At 41.6% G+C, this 19,602-nt stretch overlaps 2 protein-coding genes across 2 annotated transcripts; both read right to left on the bottom strand.

The window, feature by feature from the left end:
• Positions 1-857: 857 nt before the first annotated feature.
• Positions 858-16,756, bottom strand: clcnk (chloride channel K; the record flags this gene model as incomplete). Its single annotated transcript, XM_084070031.1, has 18 exons — positions 858-896; positions 1,206-1,292; positions 1,397-1,477; positions 2,212-2,282; positions 3,172-3,176; positions 7,328-7,544; positions 7,655-7,762; positions 8,554-8,623; positions 9,069-9,227; positions 9,494-9,578; positions 10,397-10,498; positions 10,940-11,024; positions 11,372-11,497; positions 13,453-13,534; positions 13,667-13,744; positions 14,769-14,908; positions 15,957-16,085; positions 16,639-16,756. 18 exons carry the CDS (start codon positions 16,754-16,756, stop codon positions 858-860), a joined length of 1,782 nt encoding a protein of 593 aa, XP_083926157.1.
• Positions 6,155-6,541, bottom strand: LOC311054489 (peptidyl-prolyl cis-trans isomerase NIMA-interacting 4-like; the record flags this gene model as incomplete). Its single annotated transcript, XM_084070501.1, has 1 exon — positions 6,155-6,541. One exon carries the CDS (start codon positions 6,539-6,541, stop codon positions 6,155-6,157), a length of 387 nt encoding a protein of 128 aa, XP_083926627.1.
• Positions 16,757-19,602: the final 2,846 nt, after the last annotated feature.

The following is a 19,602-nucleotide window of genomic DNA, read 5'->3' on the forward strand; positions in this document are numbered from 1 at the left end:
GTCAAAAGGAACTGGAGGGCTTATATAGCTGGCAGTATTGAAACAGACTGTAATGGACTCTTTATTTTCAAAGACATTATAACAGGGTAAACACAGCTGCAACTAATACAATGAATTGTGGGTATGTTTGATTTACCAGTAAGCAAGCATTGACAATACTTTTGACTATTGTGAGTGCTTGCTCTTTGGCATGCCTAATGGATTCATTGTAATTTAATTAACTGCAGCTGTGTTTACCCCATTTCCATTGACTGATGTTTCAACATATACCTACTGATATTTATTTTCTTTCTTTTTTCTTTTCATTTTTCATTCCTAAAATTGGTTGGCAACATTAATATTAATATTATAATAAAATAGTTGTTTAAGAAAGCAGCCTTCTGAGTACCTTTAGTCATACAATGCCAAATCCACAGTAGAAGAGATGTACTGTATTTTAATTCCAGCTAAAACAGCCACTACTGTTGTTTATTGTTTATTGTGTATTGAATGGATATCGTCGTCATATGGGTGAAGTTTTCCCCCTCTAAAATCGTTATCATACCTCAGAAAGCCCATATCAGCCGGGCTCTTATTAACATTGTCTTAGTTGTATAGCAACAATGCTGACTGCGAGACAACTCGCAGTCAGCAAAGGGGATCATGTTGCATATCCCCTCATTCCAATATCAGACACACAGACAAGCTCTGATGGATGCGCATGTGGCCTCTGGATAATGACAGCGTTGTTTGGGAACAAACATGATGGTTAGGCAACAGGGAGGAGGTCTCATTATTAGAGCCTAGTGCCTTTACTCTAATGAGAGGGGAACAGGGTTAGAAAAAGTTGAGGGAACCCCCTCCCCCTGCACCACAGCTCAGATTTCTTTGGCTATGTCTTCTAATATTCTCTTCATCTGGAAGACAGAGACAGCAGGGCAGGGTGGGAGGGAAGGGGGAGAGACAGGAAGGAAGGGAAGGCGAGATGACAGCTTTGAATACATAAACACTTATTTTGCCAGCAGCAGTCCAACATAATGTGTTGTTGACTCTGTGCATACACAGTAGCCAAATACGCCCACAGGTGAGTATAGCGTGACTATGCAGTATGTTTCACAGGCATAAATCAATCAAATTAAGACAAATATGAATGCTATTTATTTTTTTCTTCTTTCCTTCTCACTGAATATTCATTACCTCGGGCCATGTGACTGAATATTCATTACCTCGGGCCATGTGATAAGCCCAACTAGCCTTCCTCCCTCTGTCACAAACAACGTCTGGGAACCAAGCATTCTCAGGATGCCATGGGCCTGCATGGTACAACAGAGATTAAACAAGGTTTTTGAAAACAAAGTCATTTTAAAGGCAGGGACGTGTGAGCAATAAATGGTGATGATTTGCAATGTCACGTCACCTCCTGTATGGTGGTGTGAGTTGACAACTGCACAGAGGTTGGATAAATAGTACACATATCTGCCAATTGTTTCTCCACAACCTGAAGAATGATACAAGCAGTTGATTAGACTGATGTAATCACCCCCTGTAATTCAGATTGTCGCTGTCTGGTGGAAACCTATTATAATTTAGCCTCAAGCTCTTTTCATTAGTTAAATATGTGCAAAACCCACAGACAGACTTAACCAATCCAACCTGGCATCCTTATTTTAGGCACGTCATTGTAGGCGAAAATGTCCCTCAAACAATTAATAGTAGCGAAAATAGCTGATTTACGAGATTAGCGGGGCGTTGTCAGCATGTATAGATTGGCTATTTTCATTTATTTTGTGCAATGCTGTTATACAACTGAGCATAAAATTGGGCATTACTTTATGAAGATTTTTTTTGTAATGAAATACGGAAATGCTAGGTTTCTGCCCAACAGCGAAAATGTGATGCTCTATCATGATATATGATAATATAATGTTCTTATTATTTGATAAATACCATCCCTTCAAAGCCTGAAAGAATTGTGAGAATCAAGATAGATGTTTGTCACACTTTAGAAAGAAGCAGAATCATTTCATAAGATGGGCTCTCATGCTATATTACATACATTCCCTTTATGCCCCAAAGACATGTTTTTCCATGCTGTACATTTGGCAGCATTTTGGTTAGCAAGCAGTGATTATTGATGACTAAGCTACCCTAACTTTGCTTGCATTCTGAGCCTTTCAAGGGGGAATATGTCGATTATAGTTATCAGCTAAATAAGAGTCTGAAAGCTTTCACCTCATCCTTTCTGCAGTGCAGAAATGTTTGCAGGTCTGAGCGGTAAATGGACCCCAGTAGAATCTGTGAACCTTAAATGAGAAAAAGGAGAGATAAGGAGAGGGGAGGCAAAAAACAATCTGTCACAGTTCAGTGTATCAACAACTCTCTACTGTAGTATAATGCGTCTATTTCTGTGTTATTTACATCAACTGCATCAGCTGGAAGACTGATTACCTTCTAAACATTATGGGTACGATCACATATACGCTTCAGAAGTGATGGAGCCAACACATGCCAAGGTATTTTGTTTGACTTACGTAGGAGTGATTGGCTCACTGAAAGAAAGCTACAAGTGAACTGCTTCTTTCCTAATGGTTGACTCCTGGTCAAAGTTCACCAATGTTGAACTCCAAGCTTCAGGCACGTTGAAAGCCTCACGCGTTAACGTCATCTACACGCTGCAACAGTAAGCTCCACCCCTTAGCTTCCATAGAATGCATGTGACTGGGGCGGCTGCCACTAATGATGCGTATGAAGTGCATGTGTGACTGTGCCCTAATGCTTAAGCCTGATTTATACTGTACTTCGCCGATAGCCAATGCACCATGTTGTGAGCTTGTAGATCTGCTATTTTTGGAAAAATAAAAGAAATGTTTTGAATTTATTTTTTTAAATGATCACCTATAATTACATCTTGTAAAGTTCTGTCAGATAACTCACGAAAGATTGAACCAATATTATAGACCGAATATATTTAAGCAATATAATAGAATGAGAATACAAGTGTGGATGTAATATTTTATTTTGGCGTTCAGGCTCTGCTATATTTTTTCTCCCTGCTCAGCACAATCATACAGCCATCATTAACCATTAAGAGCAGGGAGATAGATATACATAACAACCCCCCCCCCGGGGAACAGAACAATAGCAGAGCCCACTGGTGGTGCTGGGGTGGTGGTGGGAGCAAACGCTGCCTACAACACCTATGAAACACAAAGCAGACAGAACACAGATGAAGGTGAGCTTAAATAACCCGCCCGATTGGACAACTGACTGGCGTGACTACCACGTCAGAGTGTGACGTACTGTATGGGTCTGCATGACGCTGTAACCAGCCCCATAGAATGAGCAATGCATGTAACCTATCTCGAGTGTATGCTGCCAGAACTAACTCGCAGGCTACGTATAATTTGTCAGTGGGATTGTTTTCCATTTTCCATGCAATTGATGAACAGTTATAGCTTTTGAACAGGTGAGATATTTCTTTCATTTTCAACCACACTTTGCACCTCGGAGGCTGTGAAGTGGCACATGAGACAGACAGGTTGTCAAGCTGTGAAAATCGTTTTCAGGGACAAGCATCAGAAAACACCTCGTAATAGGATCTCAGCAGCACTACTGAAGAATTGGACCCCATTTGTGCTGTTAATATTTATGGTCAATGTCTCTGTAGGTAACAGAATGTTGAGTGTCAGGTTCCCTCTTCCAGGGGATGAAACGAAAAAATTACCATCAGGCATGTACAAATTGGTGACAAATTAAAGGATAAACCTAACTGAGTGGAAAATGTAATTAATGTATCTGCTTGCTTCCAAACAGGTGTACTACCTGATACAGATAAAGCAATTAACATCTGATCATGCTGTGGCATCTAAGAATCCATCCATAGGGCATGACGATCACTGAATTATTTTTTATGATGAAAATGATGTGAATAATATGCTATGGCCTTCACGGACACAGATCATAACACAATTGGGGATTTTGGACCGACAGTACTCTCCACCGCCATCATCAAAACATCAAATGAAGGTATATATTTTGTTAGAATGCTGTTCCATCCTTCCAGTAGAGTTCCAGAGACTTGTACAATCTCTGCCAAGGTGCATTGAAACTGTTCTGGTGCCTCGTGACAGCCCAACACCGTACTTTTTAACTTTACACTTTGTTTTTTCTTTAAATTGTGACCCATCTGTAAATGTACAACCCGATCTCACACCACATTCATAGAAATAGTTGACACTGTATGTATCAGACTGTGTGGACTCAAACAGGCAGAGTGTTGACATAAAGAAAGCTTAAGCCCAACTCAAACAGAAATGGGACACTTTGACTTGAGGTGTTATTACCTACCAAGGGACTCAACAAGAGGGAACTCTGTCTCAGTGCTCGAATGTAGAACACGCTGAACTTCCATCAGCCCAGATGCTTTCTCAAGCACCGTCCCTTTAAGTCCCAGAGTATGTCCTATTGGCACAGCTCTAATCCTGTAAGAAAGATGGAGGCCTTTACAGTAGTTGCTGATATTATTTGTCCCTTAATTTATTCATGTTAAAAAATATATATATTCATGTAATCAAATATAATTGTTGGGGAAAAAAACAAGTAAAGTGCAGCCCAAAAACAGCCCATTGGGCTATATCAAATATTTATTAGCTTTTAGGATCATTATGACATTGCTCTGTAAGAGATAGGTTAGACTCTTGTCATGCTGACAGACTGCGTATTTATTTGAATATTATACCTGTATGGCCTTGAGTTAATTCCTTTTGATATTCTATAGATTTGTGTGCATGCATGATTTTCTTTACTTCTCGTTTGTGCATAGAATGCCAGTGAGTGTATAGTCAGTGGGAAGAGCAGCACAGCATTAACAACTCCCAATTGAGTAAGTGCTGAGCAGGTGCAGGATGTGAGCTAACGACTCCCCTTGCAATCTCCTATTGGTACTGGACTTGTGATCTTTGGCACTCGGACTCTACAGTTCTTTTAATGGATATCAACCTTAGACTGCTCTGAAAGGCAACATGCAACCCCCCGTTCCCCCCAAAAGAGACAGAACCGATGGCCTACACTCCCCTCCTCCTTTGACTTTGAACTTCCTGGTTTAGGTGGTTTCCTCCAGTGTTGGTCAGTGTTGGGAACTGGAGCCATAGGCTCATCTATTACTCAATGCAATCTTACAAATATAATTGGAGGCGGTGTTTGTGTGCATTTGGGGTCCAGCAGACCAGTAGTCCAACTGGCTCTAAAACGTGGCCCAAAGGTCGCTCATGGATCTGGCTTTTGGGTAGGTTACTTTCCCCACATTCAATGTACAGTATATGTTGTACAGTTAGCATTCAAGTCCATTATTGAGACAGACTTTGGACCGGTAGGGCGCCTGCCCTACTGTGCATGCTGCACGCTACAAAGCACCGGGGGGCACTGTTCAAAGTCATGGCTCTACGAAAGCGACATCAATCAACACTCGGACACCCGACTATGCTTCCAGACTTGAGCAGCTGAAACAGGTAATTATTTAATTATTTCAACATGTTTTGTGTGTGTGTGTGTGTGTGTGTGCGTGCGTGCGTGTGCGTGTGTGTGTGTAGCTCTGTGTGCCAGCCAGTATGTAGGCTATTGTGACCTTGATTGACTTTGTTTGCAAAGACATTGCGCTGCTTATTTCATTATTTCAAAATGTAGTGTGTGTGTATCCATTGCACCAGGCAGTACTAAACTGGCATGTGTGTGTGGGGGGAGAGATTAGTTCCAGCCAGGGTAGTCTCGCGAGCTAGACTGTTGCCACACAGAATTTTCAAATGCTTCCGCCATACAGTCTGGAGCACGGAAGCTCTGAAAATGATCCGAGCCCCTTCTGGCTTCCGTTTCCTCTTTACAGTCACGCAAATTTGTCCTCAAAACAATCGAAGCATATATAGCTTGCTGCTTATCAGAAATGGAAATTCTAAAATAGAATGTAAAGATTTTAAAGAAATGTAAAGTTCCAGACTTATGTTGTAGCATTTGGAGATGTGGAATAGTAGTCTGGAGACTAGTTCCAAGGTAACGCATCTAATAACGCACATCATCAAGTGCACACGCCCTAAGGGCACGTGTTCTAGTTAGTTACATTAATGTGCTAAAGAAAGTTGCTTCTGAAACTTTAGCCACATGTGAAGAGTAGAGATTCCCCAGGTCACTTCTTGCCTTCCACCATAATAATATGGTAGCCAAATTTGGTCTTGACGGGGGGGTCTGTGTACACAGGTTTATCCATAGCGCTGACAGGCAAAGCAAACGCTGCATCTTGGAAGGGTACCACCATTGACCCTCGTGTCATCCAACCCAGTTCACCTCCTTGTCTGGCTTTGTCTTCACTGAACTGCGATGCTACTTCGCTGAAACGACCACCGGCCTTCAGCTTCTCCATCGCCTCCATGCACTTGCCATGTTTTTCACAGAGGATATGCCGCACCTTCACTGCTGTGCCTCCTTTTTGTACCTTTTCCTTTTTGTCTGTATCTCCACCTCCTGGTGCAGCTGCACCTTTACCACTTTTGCCACCCTTCCCTTTTGGAGGCATAATTATAATGTATATGAATGTGTCCTGAAAGTCGAGCAGCAACACTGGAAGCAGTACCATATATTGTATATATCTGACATTGATGATGTCAGGGTCTTTCTGTCTGTATTATACCTAAATATGGACATGCCTGATGGCACAGTACTGACATTATAGACTGGCCTTCAAGTACTTTGTGCCTAAGTAGGCTACTAAGCAATGGAATTCCCGGCAGCAATACATAAAGACATACACACACAGTGCCAATGTCATAGTACTGATGTCAAAGATTAGCCTCCAAGTTTTCTGACAACTGGAAGTGATGATCTACAAGCTTATGTTATGAAAAGTGACGCAAAGACCAATCTTACGACACATTGCTTTCGCAGCACATTGTCAGCTTGTCATCATCCGTTTTTACGTCTGCAGACGCTCCTCAGCTTGTAAAATGTGGAAAACATATCCGCACAAAAGATTTGGTAGTGATTGGTCCAGCGGTTTGCCAGCTCAGCTCCATTCAAATAAATACACACACAGACTCACACAGACTCTCTTCTAGACGGCTCGCCTCCTACAAAACTTCATTCACCCCAAGCAAATCTTGCTCTTGCAGATGTTTTTTTATAAATAAATTAAGTCCGCACACTGCTGGTTTTTCTTGATGCTTTCTTAAAGTTTCAAAGAAGGAACGAAAAATAAGCCATTACAATTCAAAATACCAAATTATCCCGCAACACAAGCTATTTTTGACGAGCGACACTGACAATGTATAAATTAGGCTTTAGAGCCTCTATCCTGTTTTCTCACCTGGGGCAGGCTTTCAGAAGCGATGGCAGGTGTGGGAGCTTCTTGCTGATGGAGAGTGCATCGTAGAAGGAGGGTCGTTGGCCAGAGCGAGCCAGGCCGTTGGCCAGTAAGGTGGCAAGGAGGACAGGCGCTGCATGGCTGAACTGGCCCGTTAGTTCCAGAGCCAAAAGGGCAGGGGACAGGGTGTGTGTGACTGCCCCCGAAAATGCAGCCGCACCTGCAGACATGTCATGGTTTATGCTGTGTTCAAAACAAGTTAGTCTGTTGGCACAATGTTAGCATTGTCAATTGATTTAGGTTAGCTACAGTATAAGCAGGTTTATCTACCAGCCAGTGCATAGCCCCCAGGATTTAGAGCAACCCAATCCTGGCCTGAAGACATTCTGGTGGACACATAACCAAGTGAATCCCCTGCCAAACGCCCAATAGCTGCCCCTGAAAAGCAGACAAACATGAAATAATGCAAAGAAAAAAGGACGCCACATTTTTCACACTTCACTATTCGTCACTATTCTCTGACACATGTTTTATTTTATTTTTGAGCGGTGTAGTCGCTCCTATAAGTGGGGTTGGGACCCATGACCCATCCGTCGTGAAAATTTGTCTTTCGCTGTACTGTGATTGGCTGATAAGTATTCAGACCCTTTGCTCAGTATCGTGATTGGCTAGCGAGACGCATGATGAAATTCATAAATATATAAATAAATATCACCACGCACTTTAAAAAAAAATACTATTTTTTTTAAGTGAGCTTCCATCACTGTGATGACCTTAAATAACACCGCTCACTTCACACTGGGTGTGATTTGTTATATTATTTTTATATCATTGATTTTCTTTCCTGACATACTTGTTATTTTTTATCCTGTTTTATCTATTTTTCACGTGTAAAGGGTAAGCTCAGAGTACAAGAATTTCACTACCTGCAGTGTCGCTACCTGCTGTACTATTGCACATGTGACAGTAAATCACCTTGAAAGTTGTTCAAAAGTAAGAGCTTCCCGGAAAGATGGACTCTTATTTGACATATCTGGTTTACAATATACAGCAAAGAGAGATTCTTCAGGGATTCAGGGATTGATTGTTTTATGGATTTATGTTACGTAATACACAGTGAAATCCTCAGTGTTAATTTAACTTGAGTGTGTACAAATAGAACAGTAGTAGTGTGGAACAGTAAAATCAACCAGAAATCCAGTGTGTCTAGTTAATTTTGCTTCACTCACCATAGATGAACACTGGCATGAAGTACCCTGCTGGTAGTGGCAAGGTGCAGGCTAGGACCAGCATCCACAACTCAGTGTTAACAATGGAGACAGATGTGATTATACAGATTGTAAAGTGATTACCTTTCTAGCAATTGAACCAACACAACGTAAACAAATCAAGCACAATCGCAGTTACTGAGTGCACAAGTAAACATCAATCTAAGTGCAAGAACATTTTTGTCACCAATCAATTTACAAAAGTTTGATATAGAAAAGTCCCAAAAATAAACTGTAAAGGAAAGTTATTGCTCTGGATGGGACATTTAAATGTACAATCTGTAAGTTTTATGTCCATTGTATCCATCTTCTGACGGAGAGATGTAATTGCAACGATCAGAACTACAATAAAGATGGCTGCGCATCTAGAGTCCAGTCCGGTGCACAGTCGGCTTCAAATAACTTTATTGACTGTGTTTTGTGTCCTGGTCTAAATTTCTCATTGGAAGTGTAGGTAAAGTAGCCCTTTGTCGTACCTTCATAAGTAGGAAGACACCCAGAGTCAGGTGGGGTAGATGCTCTGATGATAGCCACTCCCCCCAAGGGTTTGGATCCAGCTCCACTGTGGCATTGTGGAATTGAGAGTGCCACGGTCTGCTGTCTAGCAGGGAGATGAGGAGCTGCTTCATAGTGTACTGCAGGGAGAAAACTCACACATCATTTTCTTTGAAGGTAAAATGCTCAAAGTTAGATTTTTACACTTGTAACTCTGAGAGTATACAAGTTAAATTGGAGAGAACAGGGTACAGGATAAACAAGTGAAATTGGAAGTGATGAAGCAAAGTGATCTGTCCTGATTTTCTGTTTACTTTTGTTTTGTTATTATTAATCCAGAAAATGTCACTTACAGCATCTAACACTCAGGATTTAAAGGTATATTGACACACAGTAACTCCCCCACCTTAGAAGCCATATATTGACCAGCAGAGTGGGGAAACGTCACAGATGCGAGGATAAAGGCCACCATGGCTGAGTATAGACCTTTCCTGGTGAGACATATTCAGACACATGACATGTAGCCACAAATGCATTGATGTCATTGCCACGGCACGTATTCGGATCATTCAAGTTATTACAGTTTATTTACTTCCTTAAGTGAATCATCAGAATTAACAACAAAAAAAAAAATCCATTTTAAAATGACGCCTTCCATCATATCACAACATAACCTTTTAGCAAAGTGTTCACAGCATGGCTCTGTAAAAGGCTGATGTACGGACTCCGGAGCTAATCCCACAAACCGCAGGACTGATCAGCACCATAGTTCTTGTGCATGCTGCCAGTTGGCCAACTTGGTACATCCAAGAATGTTAACCAATTTCCACATTATGTATTATATTTATTAAAATATTAACATTAATGATTTTATAACGTCAATGGGGCTTGTGGGTTGAAATCTTGCCCAAATTTGGAGTCATACGTCAGATGACAGACGTCACAGGGTGGCCACATGAAGTTCAAGATCCTCACGAAGCCACACCGTTCCCATGTTGATCTCGAGATCCACATGATCTAATCTAATCTAATCTCATCATAATGAGCTTTATAAGTAGCAGAATCTCTGCAGAACATGTTAAGAATCATCTTGAGGTTTCTACTCTGATAAAGCACTTAATAGCTGTGGTTGTTTTGATTTTTGTTTTAAATCAATAGAACAAAATTAGCAAGGGATAAAACCTGCCTCGTGGCAGTTTAAGGGGGCAAAACAATCAGAACTGTTCAAGCTATAAATGGATTATCCTCAAAGGATTGATTCATCACTGCAGTCTTATCGGCTTCTCAGAGGGTGAAAATGATCTCTCACTCTGTCGTCAACATCCTAATCAGGAGTGTCTTGGTTTTGGTGAAGCGCAGAATCCAGCGGTGACAGAAGAGATAGATACAGCTTACAGCTCCACACAGCAACCTTATATCAGAGACAGAACCACCACAAGACTGAGACCACAGGCTTATTCAGGGTTTGATTTGTAAAAAGAAACAGAGGAGGAGGACATTTTTCGTAACCACTTAGACTTAAACCCTATGTACTTCATCGTACAACAAATAGCAAGATAGAGATCTGCAAGCTCACAATGCATTGCATTGTGGTGTGTTGTGAGTTTGTAGACTGTAGCCATGGAGCAGGGGGCTATTACGTAGATGTGATTAGACTTAATAGTAGGGTGACTCAAGGTATGACCAGGAATTTATTGTATTTACATAGTAAATAGTAGCCTAACAAGCCTTTCTCTTGAATAGTAAATTATAATTGAGTATTTTAGATAAGCTTACAAAAGGTATAGCATTTAAATAAACAATACAGACAAATATTGTTCAACTGTACAGACACTCTTGTGAATAACCTTACCCCAGTGAAGCAAAGAGCAGAATCTCTAGTGGATAAAAGGGTAAGGCATCAGAGAAATCTGTTTTGAACAATGCCTCAAGAGTCTCTGTGGACACAAAACAAATTAGAGTCACTGTACTGAGCTCTCCCAATCCCATGGCCTTTTCCAAATCAAATCATCCTCCACTTTATTGCGTTTATTTTATTGTTCCTGATAGTCTATCAGCTTAAACGCCCCTGCTGATATTCCCAAAACCCAATCACCCGAGTCATTGCCATGACAACATAATTAGACAGTTGTGAACAGCGATTTATTGGATTTACATTTTACTTGAGACAGTTAGAAATAAATGTGTCAACGAGTCAGGTCAGGTCTTAAGACAAGATCAGTGAGCAGATACAAGGGGGACATTGTAAGCAGGTATTGTAATAATGTCAGGAGACCCCGCTCACCTCTCTCCCCGCTCCAGACGGAAAGTAGACGGAAGGTCAGTGCGCCGCAGGCCGCCGAGAAGAAACACGGGCAGTAGTCCCTCAAGGCAAAATGTGAACACATGACCTCCACGCTGAACAACACACCTACACGGACAGAAAAGAGAGGGAGGGAGTGGGTGATCAGTGATCACTGTGTATATATAGAATATTAAATGCAGCATTATGTCATCAGCTATGAGATAACAGCCTGTCATCTTACTTGGGTATTGTTTACAATTGCCACCTATAGAGAAGGTGACGGCCCTCTCAAGATGGCGCCCCTGTCCGGCACCATCTTTAGAGGACCGCTGCTATTACTTTGAACTGTTTGACGTTCACTTTCTCAGAAGCAGCGGTATGATTTTCACCTATGTAGTAGTGCCTAATTGTTTTATAAAAGGACCAAAGAAACCAGGGAGGCTGGCATTACTTAGTCACGTCTACCCAGATGATCAGAGATCTCCCTACTGATGCGAGGAAATCTAAATTCAATGTGTATATGGGCTAGAACAGTGGCAAAACAGCTGCTGACAAACCTTTACACCTACTGCTTTGAAAACAAATCATATCATCATCCCAATATGAAGGACCACCCTAAAGTCTTTGCATTGATTCTGCAATGCAGTTATTATTTTTTGATTTCTGAATTGTTTCCACACAGTTTTAACCCATACTTTGAATTTAGAGGTCACCACACGTATCAGCAGGCACTGGCAGAGATAGATCTCTGATCGACTGGCTACGGGAGACTACTTTTTACTCAGTATGTAGAGGACAGATTTGTGTATTACATATGGATGAACTACAACCACAACATTTTGCAAACTAGTTAAACAAATAAGTAAAAAACAATAACCAGCTAATACTGTTTTAACTTTAGATACGCTAACATAGTGCTCTAAGTTAAGTTAAGTCATATTAAACACACAGTAAGTAGCCTATATTACCTTATAAACCACCATTGGCACTCCTCAGCTTAAGGAGTCACATATAATGTTGGCACATAGACTGTGCACCACATCTAGCCCAAATCACTCATCATAATATGAAGTTAATATATTATGTTAAAATCACTTGGCATTTTCCCATGTGCGTTTTAATGATTTTCATTTCACGTCCTTTCTAATTAGTGAATCACTAATTAGAATCACAAATAGTGATTCTAATTAGTGCCATTTGTTCCAGTGAATGGAAATCTTAATGCTTCAGCTACAATGACATACATTCCAGACAACTGTGTGCTTCCAATTTTGTGGCAACAATTTGGAGGAATGCCGTTTGCTGTTTCAGAATGACAATCCCCCATGCTCCTCACTCATCCCCATACAGATATGGCTTGTCTAGATGAATGGATAATAACTCGACTGGCCTGCACAGAGCCCTGACCGTGACACTTAATTTTTGGCATTTTATGCTTTATTTTAGATGCTGTAGGTCAGTGTAGAGAGACAGCAAACCAAGACCAGAGAGAGAGGGGAGAGACATGCGAGACAAGACAGGGGCTAGATTCAAACCCGGCTCCTCAAATGGTCTGTGCACTAACTGGCTGAGCCACCAGGCACCCACAGAGACCTGACCGTGGCCCTTTCAAACACCTATGGAATGAATTGGAATGCCAAATGCAAGTCAGGCCTAATCGCCCCACATGAAGTGTCCGACCTGGAAGCAAACCGCAGCATCAATGTTACAACTAGTGAAAAGCCATCCCGAAATAGTGGAGAATGTTCCAGTAGTGTGGGGGAGGGGGGGGGTCAACTCCACAGCAATGCTTGTGATTTGCTTCCATTCAACCACAAGAGCTTCAATGAGGTCAGACACAGATTAGGCCTGGCTCACATTTGCCATTCCAATTCATTCCAATGGTGTTTCGGGTTAAGGTCAGGGCTCTGTGAGGGTCAGTCAAGGTCCTTCTCACTCAGACAAATGGTAAAAGTAAAAAATAAAAGGATTTATGCATCCCGAACGAGGCACTATGCTGTGTAGGCTGTTACTGTTATTTTCTTGGTGTATGCTTCATTTATACTCGACGTACGATGGTGTATAAATCAGGCTTTACTCACCACTGATAGGAGCTCCAAAGCAGCTTGCTACACCAACAGCAGCAGCAACAACCATCATTTGTCCCTCAATGTTCTTTTTCTCCTATAACAGAGACAGGTAGTTCTGTAGTGTTGTAACTATAAGGGCATGCTGTAAAATGATCACAGACATCATACAACATTTTACACTATGCTGAAATGGCGTTAAATTAATTGTTATTCTTTGATGTCATGCCTCCTTATTGTCTTGAATGAGGGTGCAGAGATGACTCAGGTAAGCTCCCACCATGGTGGACAGATGCACAAAGGGACCCTGGAATGGATATACAATCATGTTAGAATTGATATAGATATTTTTCCAGCACACATTAGTAATTTGTTCTCTTTGTACAGTAATAGTTTTGCCCACCAGCGGGGGGAGGCCGTGGTACTTTCTCTGAAAGAGTTAGAGGCTGACTAATATAAGTAATTTTCATTACAATGTAATATAAATCATATAGCCTACAACCTTTTATTGAATAATAAAAATGTCATTCATAAATATAAACAAATATATTATACAAGCTATTAAATAGTTTTTTATTCAATCATAGGCAGTAGGCCATTTCAGTTTGAACAATCTGTCTCGCTGGACAATATGTGACATGTCGACCGGCAAGTTATTTTTCTGCTTCAGTGGGCACTTTCTGCTGGAGGCATGGGACAATCCACTGATGATTCCTTTCGTCTGTCTCTGCAGAATCCATTTGGAGACATTTCAAGCTCTGGTCAAAAAAACTGAATTTGTGTTCCTTTCCTGACACTTGCCTCCTGTATTCATCAGTTTGTTGCTTGTTGTCGGGTGGAAACCTTGTCCAAAACCATTCCTTTTTTATTATTTTAAAAACATTTATAGTGAAAATTGTCAATCTACAAGATCACAACGTGTCTTAACGTGACGCCTTAAGAGCTTGTAGATCTGCTATCGAAATATGGAGATATGAAGTTTCTGCCTGACGGCAACAAGTTGCTCCTTTCATTCTTTTCGCTCGTATGAACAGCAAAAGATTTCCCCCGGCCCTTACCACAGAACAGTGGGATACACTATGGAAGGACTCATTGGCAAGCTGTGTAAGATATAAAATGATACAAATGAAAACCCTTCACAGGACATATTTTACTCCATCAAGAATTAACAGAATTGATCCAGCAGACTCTGGCTCATGTTGGCACAACTGTGGTGGGCATATAATCTATTATGGTGCTGCCCAGCTGTGAAAGGGTTTGTGATGGAATAAAAGGGGACTATAATGCAAGTAAAATAAATAAACAAAACAAATCTGAAAAAAGTACCGTACCACTTTGCCTAGGAACACAGTGCTGCCAGCCGCAAGTGTACAGATGAGGCCCAAAAACTTAGTAAACATGTTGGTAAGAGACAGATAGTGGGGCATTTCCATACCAGACAGCATGGTCCTCACCTCTGGAACCCCAGAGCCTTGAAGAAACACCAAAAAGCTGCTTTAAATGTCAAGGCATCCACACAGTAAAAGTGTTAAATGAGCACTTCACCCATTTTCAGCCTTAATTGGCCCTTACTAATGGTCATTATAAGATGGCACATTTTCCGTCTACTCACTCTGTGACTCATTGGTGGGCTATGGACAGTTCATAAACCTGACTACCGATGACATCATCGATAAGGATTCCAAGTTAAAAGAAACTACTGTCTTTCTCTTCCTGGACAGTTAGCATGCTGAAAAAGAAGCCACTGTTATTGCATCAATAAAAAAAATGTGTTTGAAACAACCAAACCTGCCTACCGATGATGTCACTGGTAGGCAGGTTTCTGAACTGTCCACAGCCCTCCTCTGAGACAGAGTGAATTGACAGAAATGGTGCCATCTTAAAATCATTAGCGGGGACCAAGGACCATTACTGTATATGAAGTTAGTTAGGTTGAACAATGGTGGAGTGGCACTTGTAACTGTAACTCTCTGAGTTACAAATGGATAAATTAACACTAAGTATTTGACTGTGCAGCTGTGGAATGAGAACTAGATGGAAACAGAGAGTAGATAGATGGTCTCTAACGTTAGAGAGAAAGATGACTTGAAGATACCAACCTATCACGTGCAATTACACAGTAAAATCAACAGTGATTTAACTCTGCGATATTGTAGAAATGTCCATTTCTGCTTTCACAGTCAATTATTGCTTTCTTGGTAAATGTCATGTGCAACCCTAAATGCTATCCATTTATATTTGACATATTCCACACCCACCTAAAGGTGGTTTAAACTCATGTATGACTTTTTTCTTTTTGCCTACACTACAGCATATCTCTTTAAATGCCACCAGAACGATAAGAGAACCTGTGAATTTTCTATATGCCGTGAGCTTTTTTTAGGAGTAGAAATATATATACCCATACCCATTATGTTCTCATGCTCATTGTAATAGCTGCTGCAGGGCAGATTAGGTAAGGATTATGGAAGACAGTATTTTCCAGTGAAAGGCTCATTTAACGACGGTGGCATACGAACCTGTGGAGAATGGACAGATGTTGTGAGAGAAAGATGCGGAGAGTGCGCACAGTGCTGCCGGGTAGAGAGTCCAGCAAAGGAACTGCAGCAGGCAATGACCCTCCAGCTGAATGTAAAGCCACTGGTGAGCTACAGGTGGAGAGGGGAGAGGGGAGAGGGGGGGGGGGGTAGAGAGAGGAGAGAGAATGGCATTATATAGATAGAGAGAATGAGATGGAGGGGTGGAAGCGAGAGAGAAAGACAGAGAGAATGATGGAGAGCGGGAGGGGGAGAGGGAGATAGATGGAGGGGAGAGATAGAGATAGAGAAAGAGCTAATGTAACATTATTACTCAAAAGACCTTCTCATGTTAATGTGAGCATGCATGTGTGTACATATGTGCAATATATTGAGTGTTCATTTAACTCTGAGAGTGTAAGAATCTACATTTTCAGCATGAAATGAACACCGAAGATTTCATGATAAGTAAAAGTGTGTGTGTGTGTGTGTGTGTGTGTGTGTGTGTGTGTGTGTGTGTGTGTGTGTGTGTGTGTGTGTGTGTGTGTGTGTGTGTGTGTGTGTGTGTGTGTGTGTGTGTGTGTGTGTGTGTGTGTGTGTGTGTGTGTGTGTGTGTGTGTGTGTGTGTGTGTGTGTGTGTGTGTGTGTGTGTGTGTGTGTGTGTGCGTGCGTGCGTGCGTGCTACCTCTCAGCAGTTTGGCTACACTCAGGTCCATGAGGAAGCTGAGGAAAGCGGTCAGAATGCCCAGAGCAGCAAAGCCATACCATTCTATTTTTCCCAGCATTCCCAACACACTCCTCATCCTCAGCATGCAGCCTACACAGTCACATTTGTTAGTGTTAAATTCCAATGTTGCACAGAATGTGCCTGTGTACAGACAAGACAGCAAGGTTTACCCACCATATTTGTTGTATTGCATAGTGCAGTGTTGTTGTTTTTTTAATTTTTACTTTTTGTGCCCAAGAAAGACCACATCATTGGGCAAAATCTCAAGGCACACTTGTATTCATCGCTAAAATATCTGATCTACAAGCTCACATATCACATATCGTGTTGTAGGCTACTACATCTGCGATAACAGAATAATTATTTTCTTTCTCGCCTAGACTTTTGTTTGTGTTTTGTGTAGATCAGGGGTCTTCAACGTTTTCAGGCCAAGGACCCCCTAGCTGAGAGAGCGATGAAGCAGGGACCCCCTCTATATTGTATAAAAGTGTGTTTCAGATAAAACGCCTCGCAGCAGCGGCGTTGTGAGCTTGTAGATCTGCTATTTTTGGCTAAAGTTCTCCTCAGAAAAGGGATGCTAGGGTTCAAGTGATTAATGTAAAAAAAAATAATCATATCACACAAAGATTTGGGGGACCCCCTGTAGTAACTCTGAGGACCCCCTAGGGGTCCCGGACCCCCTGTTGAAGACCCCTGGTGTAGATGTGTAGGTTTTAAAGATTTTGTTTAGATCTGATAATAGCAATAACGATCTAAATTATTTGACATCTCGGTCACGTAAAACTTTTTTATTTCTTGCTCTGGGGGCTTTATTTATTTATTTTAATTTAGAGTAGCCAATACTTTTTTACCCCCTTTTTCTCCCCAATGTAGTTGTCATGCCAATTAATTCCTCCCCACACACATTTCTGTGTTGTCACTGCTGTTGTATCCTACTGACTCACCTGTCAGTGAGGAGCCCCCACCAGGAGGAAGTAGGGCCTTCGTCCTACTCCTCCCGCCGAACACTCCCTGCTGACAGGTGCCACCCCAGCTCGTAGGAATACATGCAGTGACAAATATCACCCTCCCCGCCCGGCTTCCCTCCCCTGAACACGGGCCAATTGTGTTCGCACAGACGCCCGTCAAAGCCAGATGCACCACAGTGGATTCGAACCCACAACCGCCGTGGTGGAGTGGCAGGGACTTTACCACTGTGTCACCCGGCCGCGAAAGGTGAAAACTGATGCACATATTTAGAAGATACAATAATGGTGAAGGTTTTCTTGAATGTAGCTAATCTGTTGATCAGGTTGGCACTGATTGGACACCAACAATTTGCTTTCGTCTGACCTTTGACAAGCGTGCGGGTCCATTGCCATGGTTTCTGTGCTTTCCATGGATCATTATGGGGTGTCTGACTTTGATTTTCCCGCTTCAAGAGGTTCACACTGCTTTCAGATCCAGATACCACTTCAACGCTCTTCATTTGGCCTTGAAATGTTTACCATCATGTTAATAACGTCACACACATTTACATACGCATACACACACACAAACACACACACACACACACACACACACCACACCACACCACACCACACCACACCACACCACACCACACCACACACACACACACACACAAAATGCACTTGTTTATCCTGTATGGGTTCTCTTTCCTGATTGGATGAAATTGGTATCCTGACTTAAGATTTATTTTCTGCTCACCCCTATTACAAACACTCTAGTAGCAATGATTACTGTCTGGACATAGAGCTATTTAACACTAATTTAAAAAGAAAAAAAATAACACCACCTTTAACCATTTTAGCACTGTATGATGGTGTCGCACTGCGAAAATAGCAGATAGCTGTAGATCAGCTATTTTCGTAATCATTTTGAATATGTTTGAAAATAGGAATGCCAGGTTGAAAGTCGTGAATTCAGAGCTACTGTAAAATGTTCTGTAATTCTGCATCCTTTCTAGCAAAACAAAGCAGTGCTGTAACCAAATAAATATGGGGACTCACCTTCAAGTTGCTTTTGTGTGCTACTGAATGTGTGTGTGGCTGCTGCTTTCTAGTGTCAGAACTGACCTCTCTGAAGGCATTAGCATAGAAGTTATGGAGCAGTCATGGATGGGAGGGCATATTATTTTAACTCTTTGAGGGAACATTGGTTAATGTCCATCTACATCTGAAACAGACTGTGTGGACAGTAAGTAAGGATGGTTTTCACATCACTTGGAATGGTGATTACGCTTAAACATTCCTATCCGAAATTCCATTGAGCTTGTCATTATCTTTTTCCCATTTCTTTTTTTTTTTAAATTTTCTCCCAATTTAGTCATGATTTTGTCAATTACCAATTCCACCATGAAGTCCCTCACTGCTGACACCTACTGGTTGGTCTTGGGGAGGGGAGAGTGTAGACAAAGACATCTCTCCTACGATAGATACATACACGTGATGTCACAAAGTGCACTGTAACGCGTACGAAGGAACATTCTATCCTCCTCCGTTCTGCTCCATGGTGAACAAATCTGAAGGAGTCGCTAGTGCAACAACAGAGATCACCCTCCCACAAATACAACTGGAAGCCTAGGGAGGGCATCCCTAGGCTTCCAGTTGTACGTTGGATCGCCCACCCGAACTGGAGGTGCTGTGGAATTATCGAACCCCTGACACTGACTACGGTGGTGGGCAGTAAATACACCTGCACACTAGAGATATCTACATTCTATCCACAAGTTTCCTAGGGCATTATGGGCATCACTTCCTGTCAATTTGATCAGGTATCAGGGATCAAATCGACAGGAAGTGATGCCCATAATGCCCTAGGAAACTTGTGAATAGAGCATTTGAATATAGCATATGAATAGAGCTATTTTACATATCGTTGCTGTCGGAAACCTTGTCCAAAACCATTCCTTTATTTAAAAGA

Source organism: Gymnoscopelus microlampas (genome assembly GCF_963454915.1).
Source record: "Gymnoscopelus microlampas genome assembly, chromosome: 10".
Classification (NCBI taxonomy): Eukaryota; Metazoa; Chordata; class Actinopteri; order Myctophiformes; family Myctophidae; genus Gymnoscopelus; species Gymnoscopelus microlampas.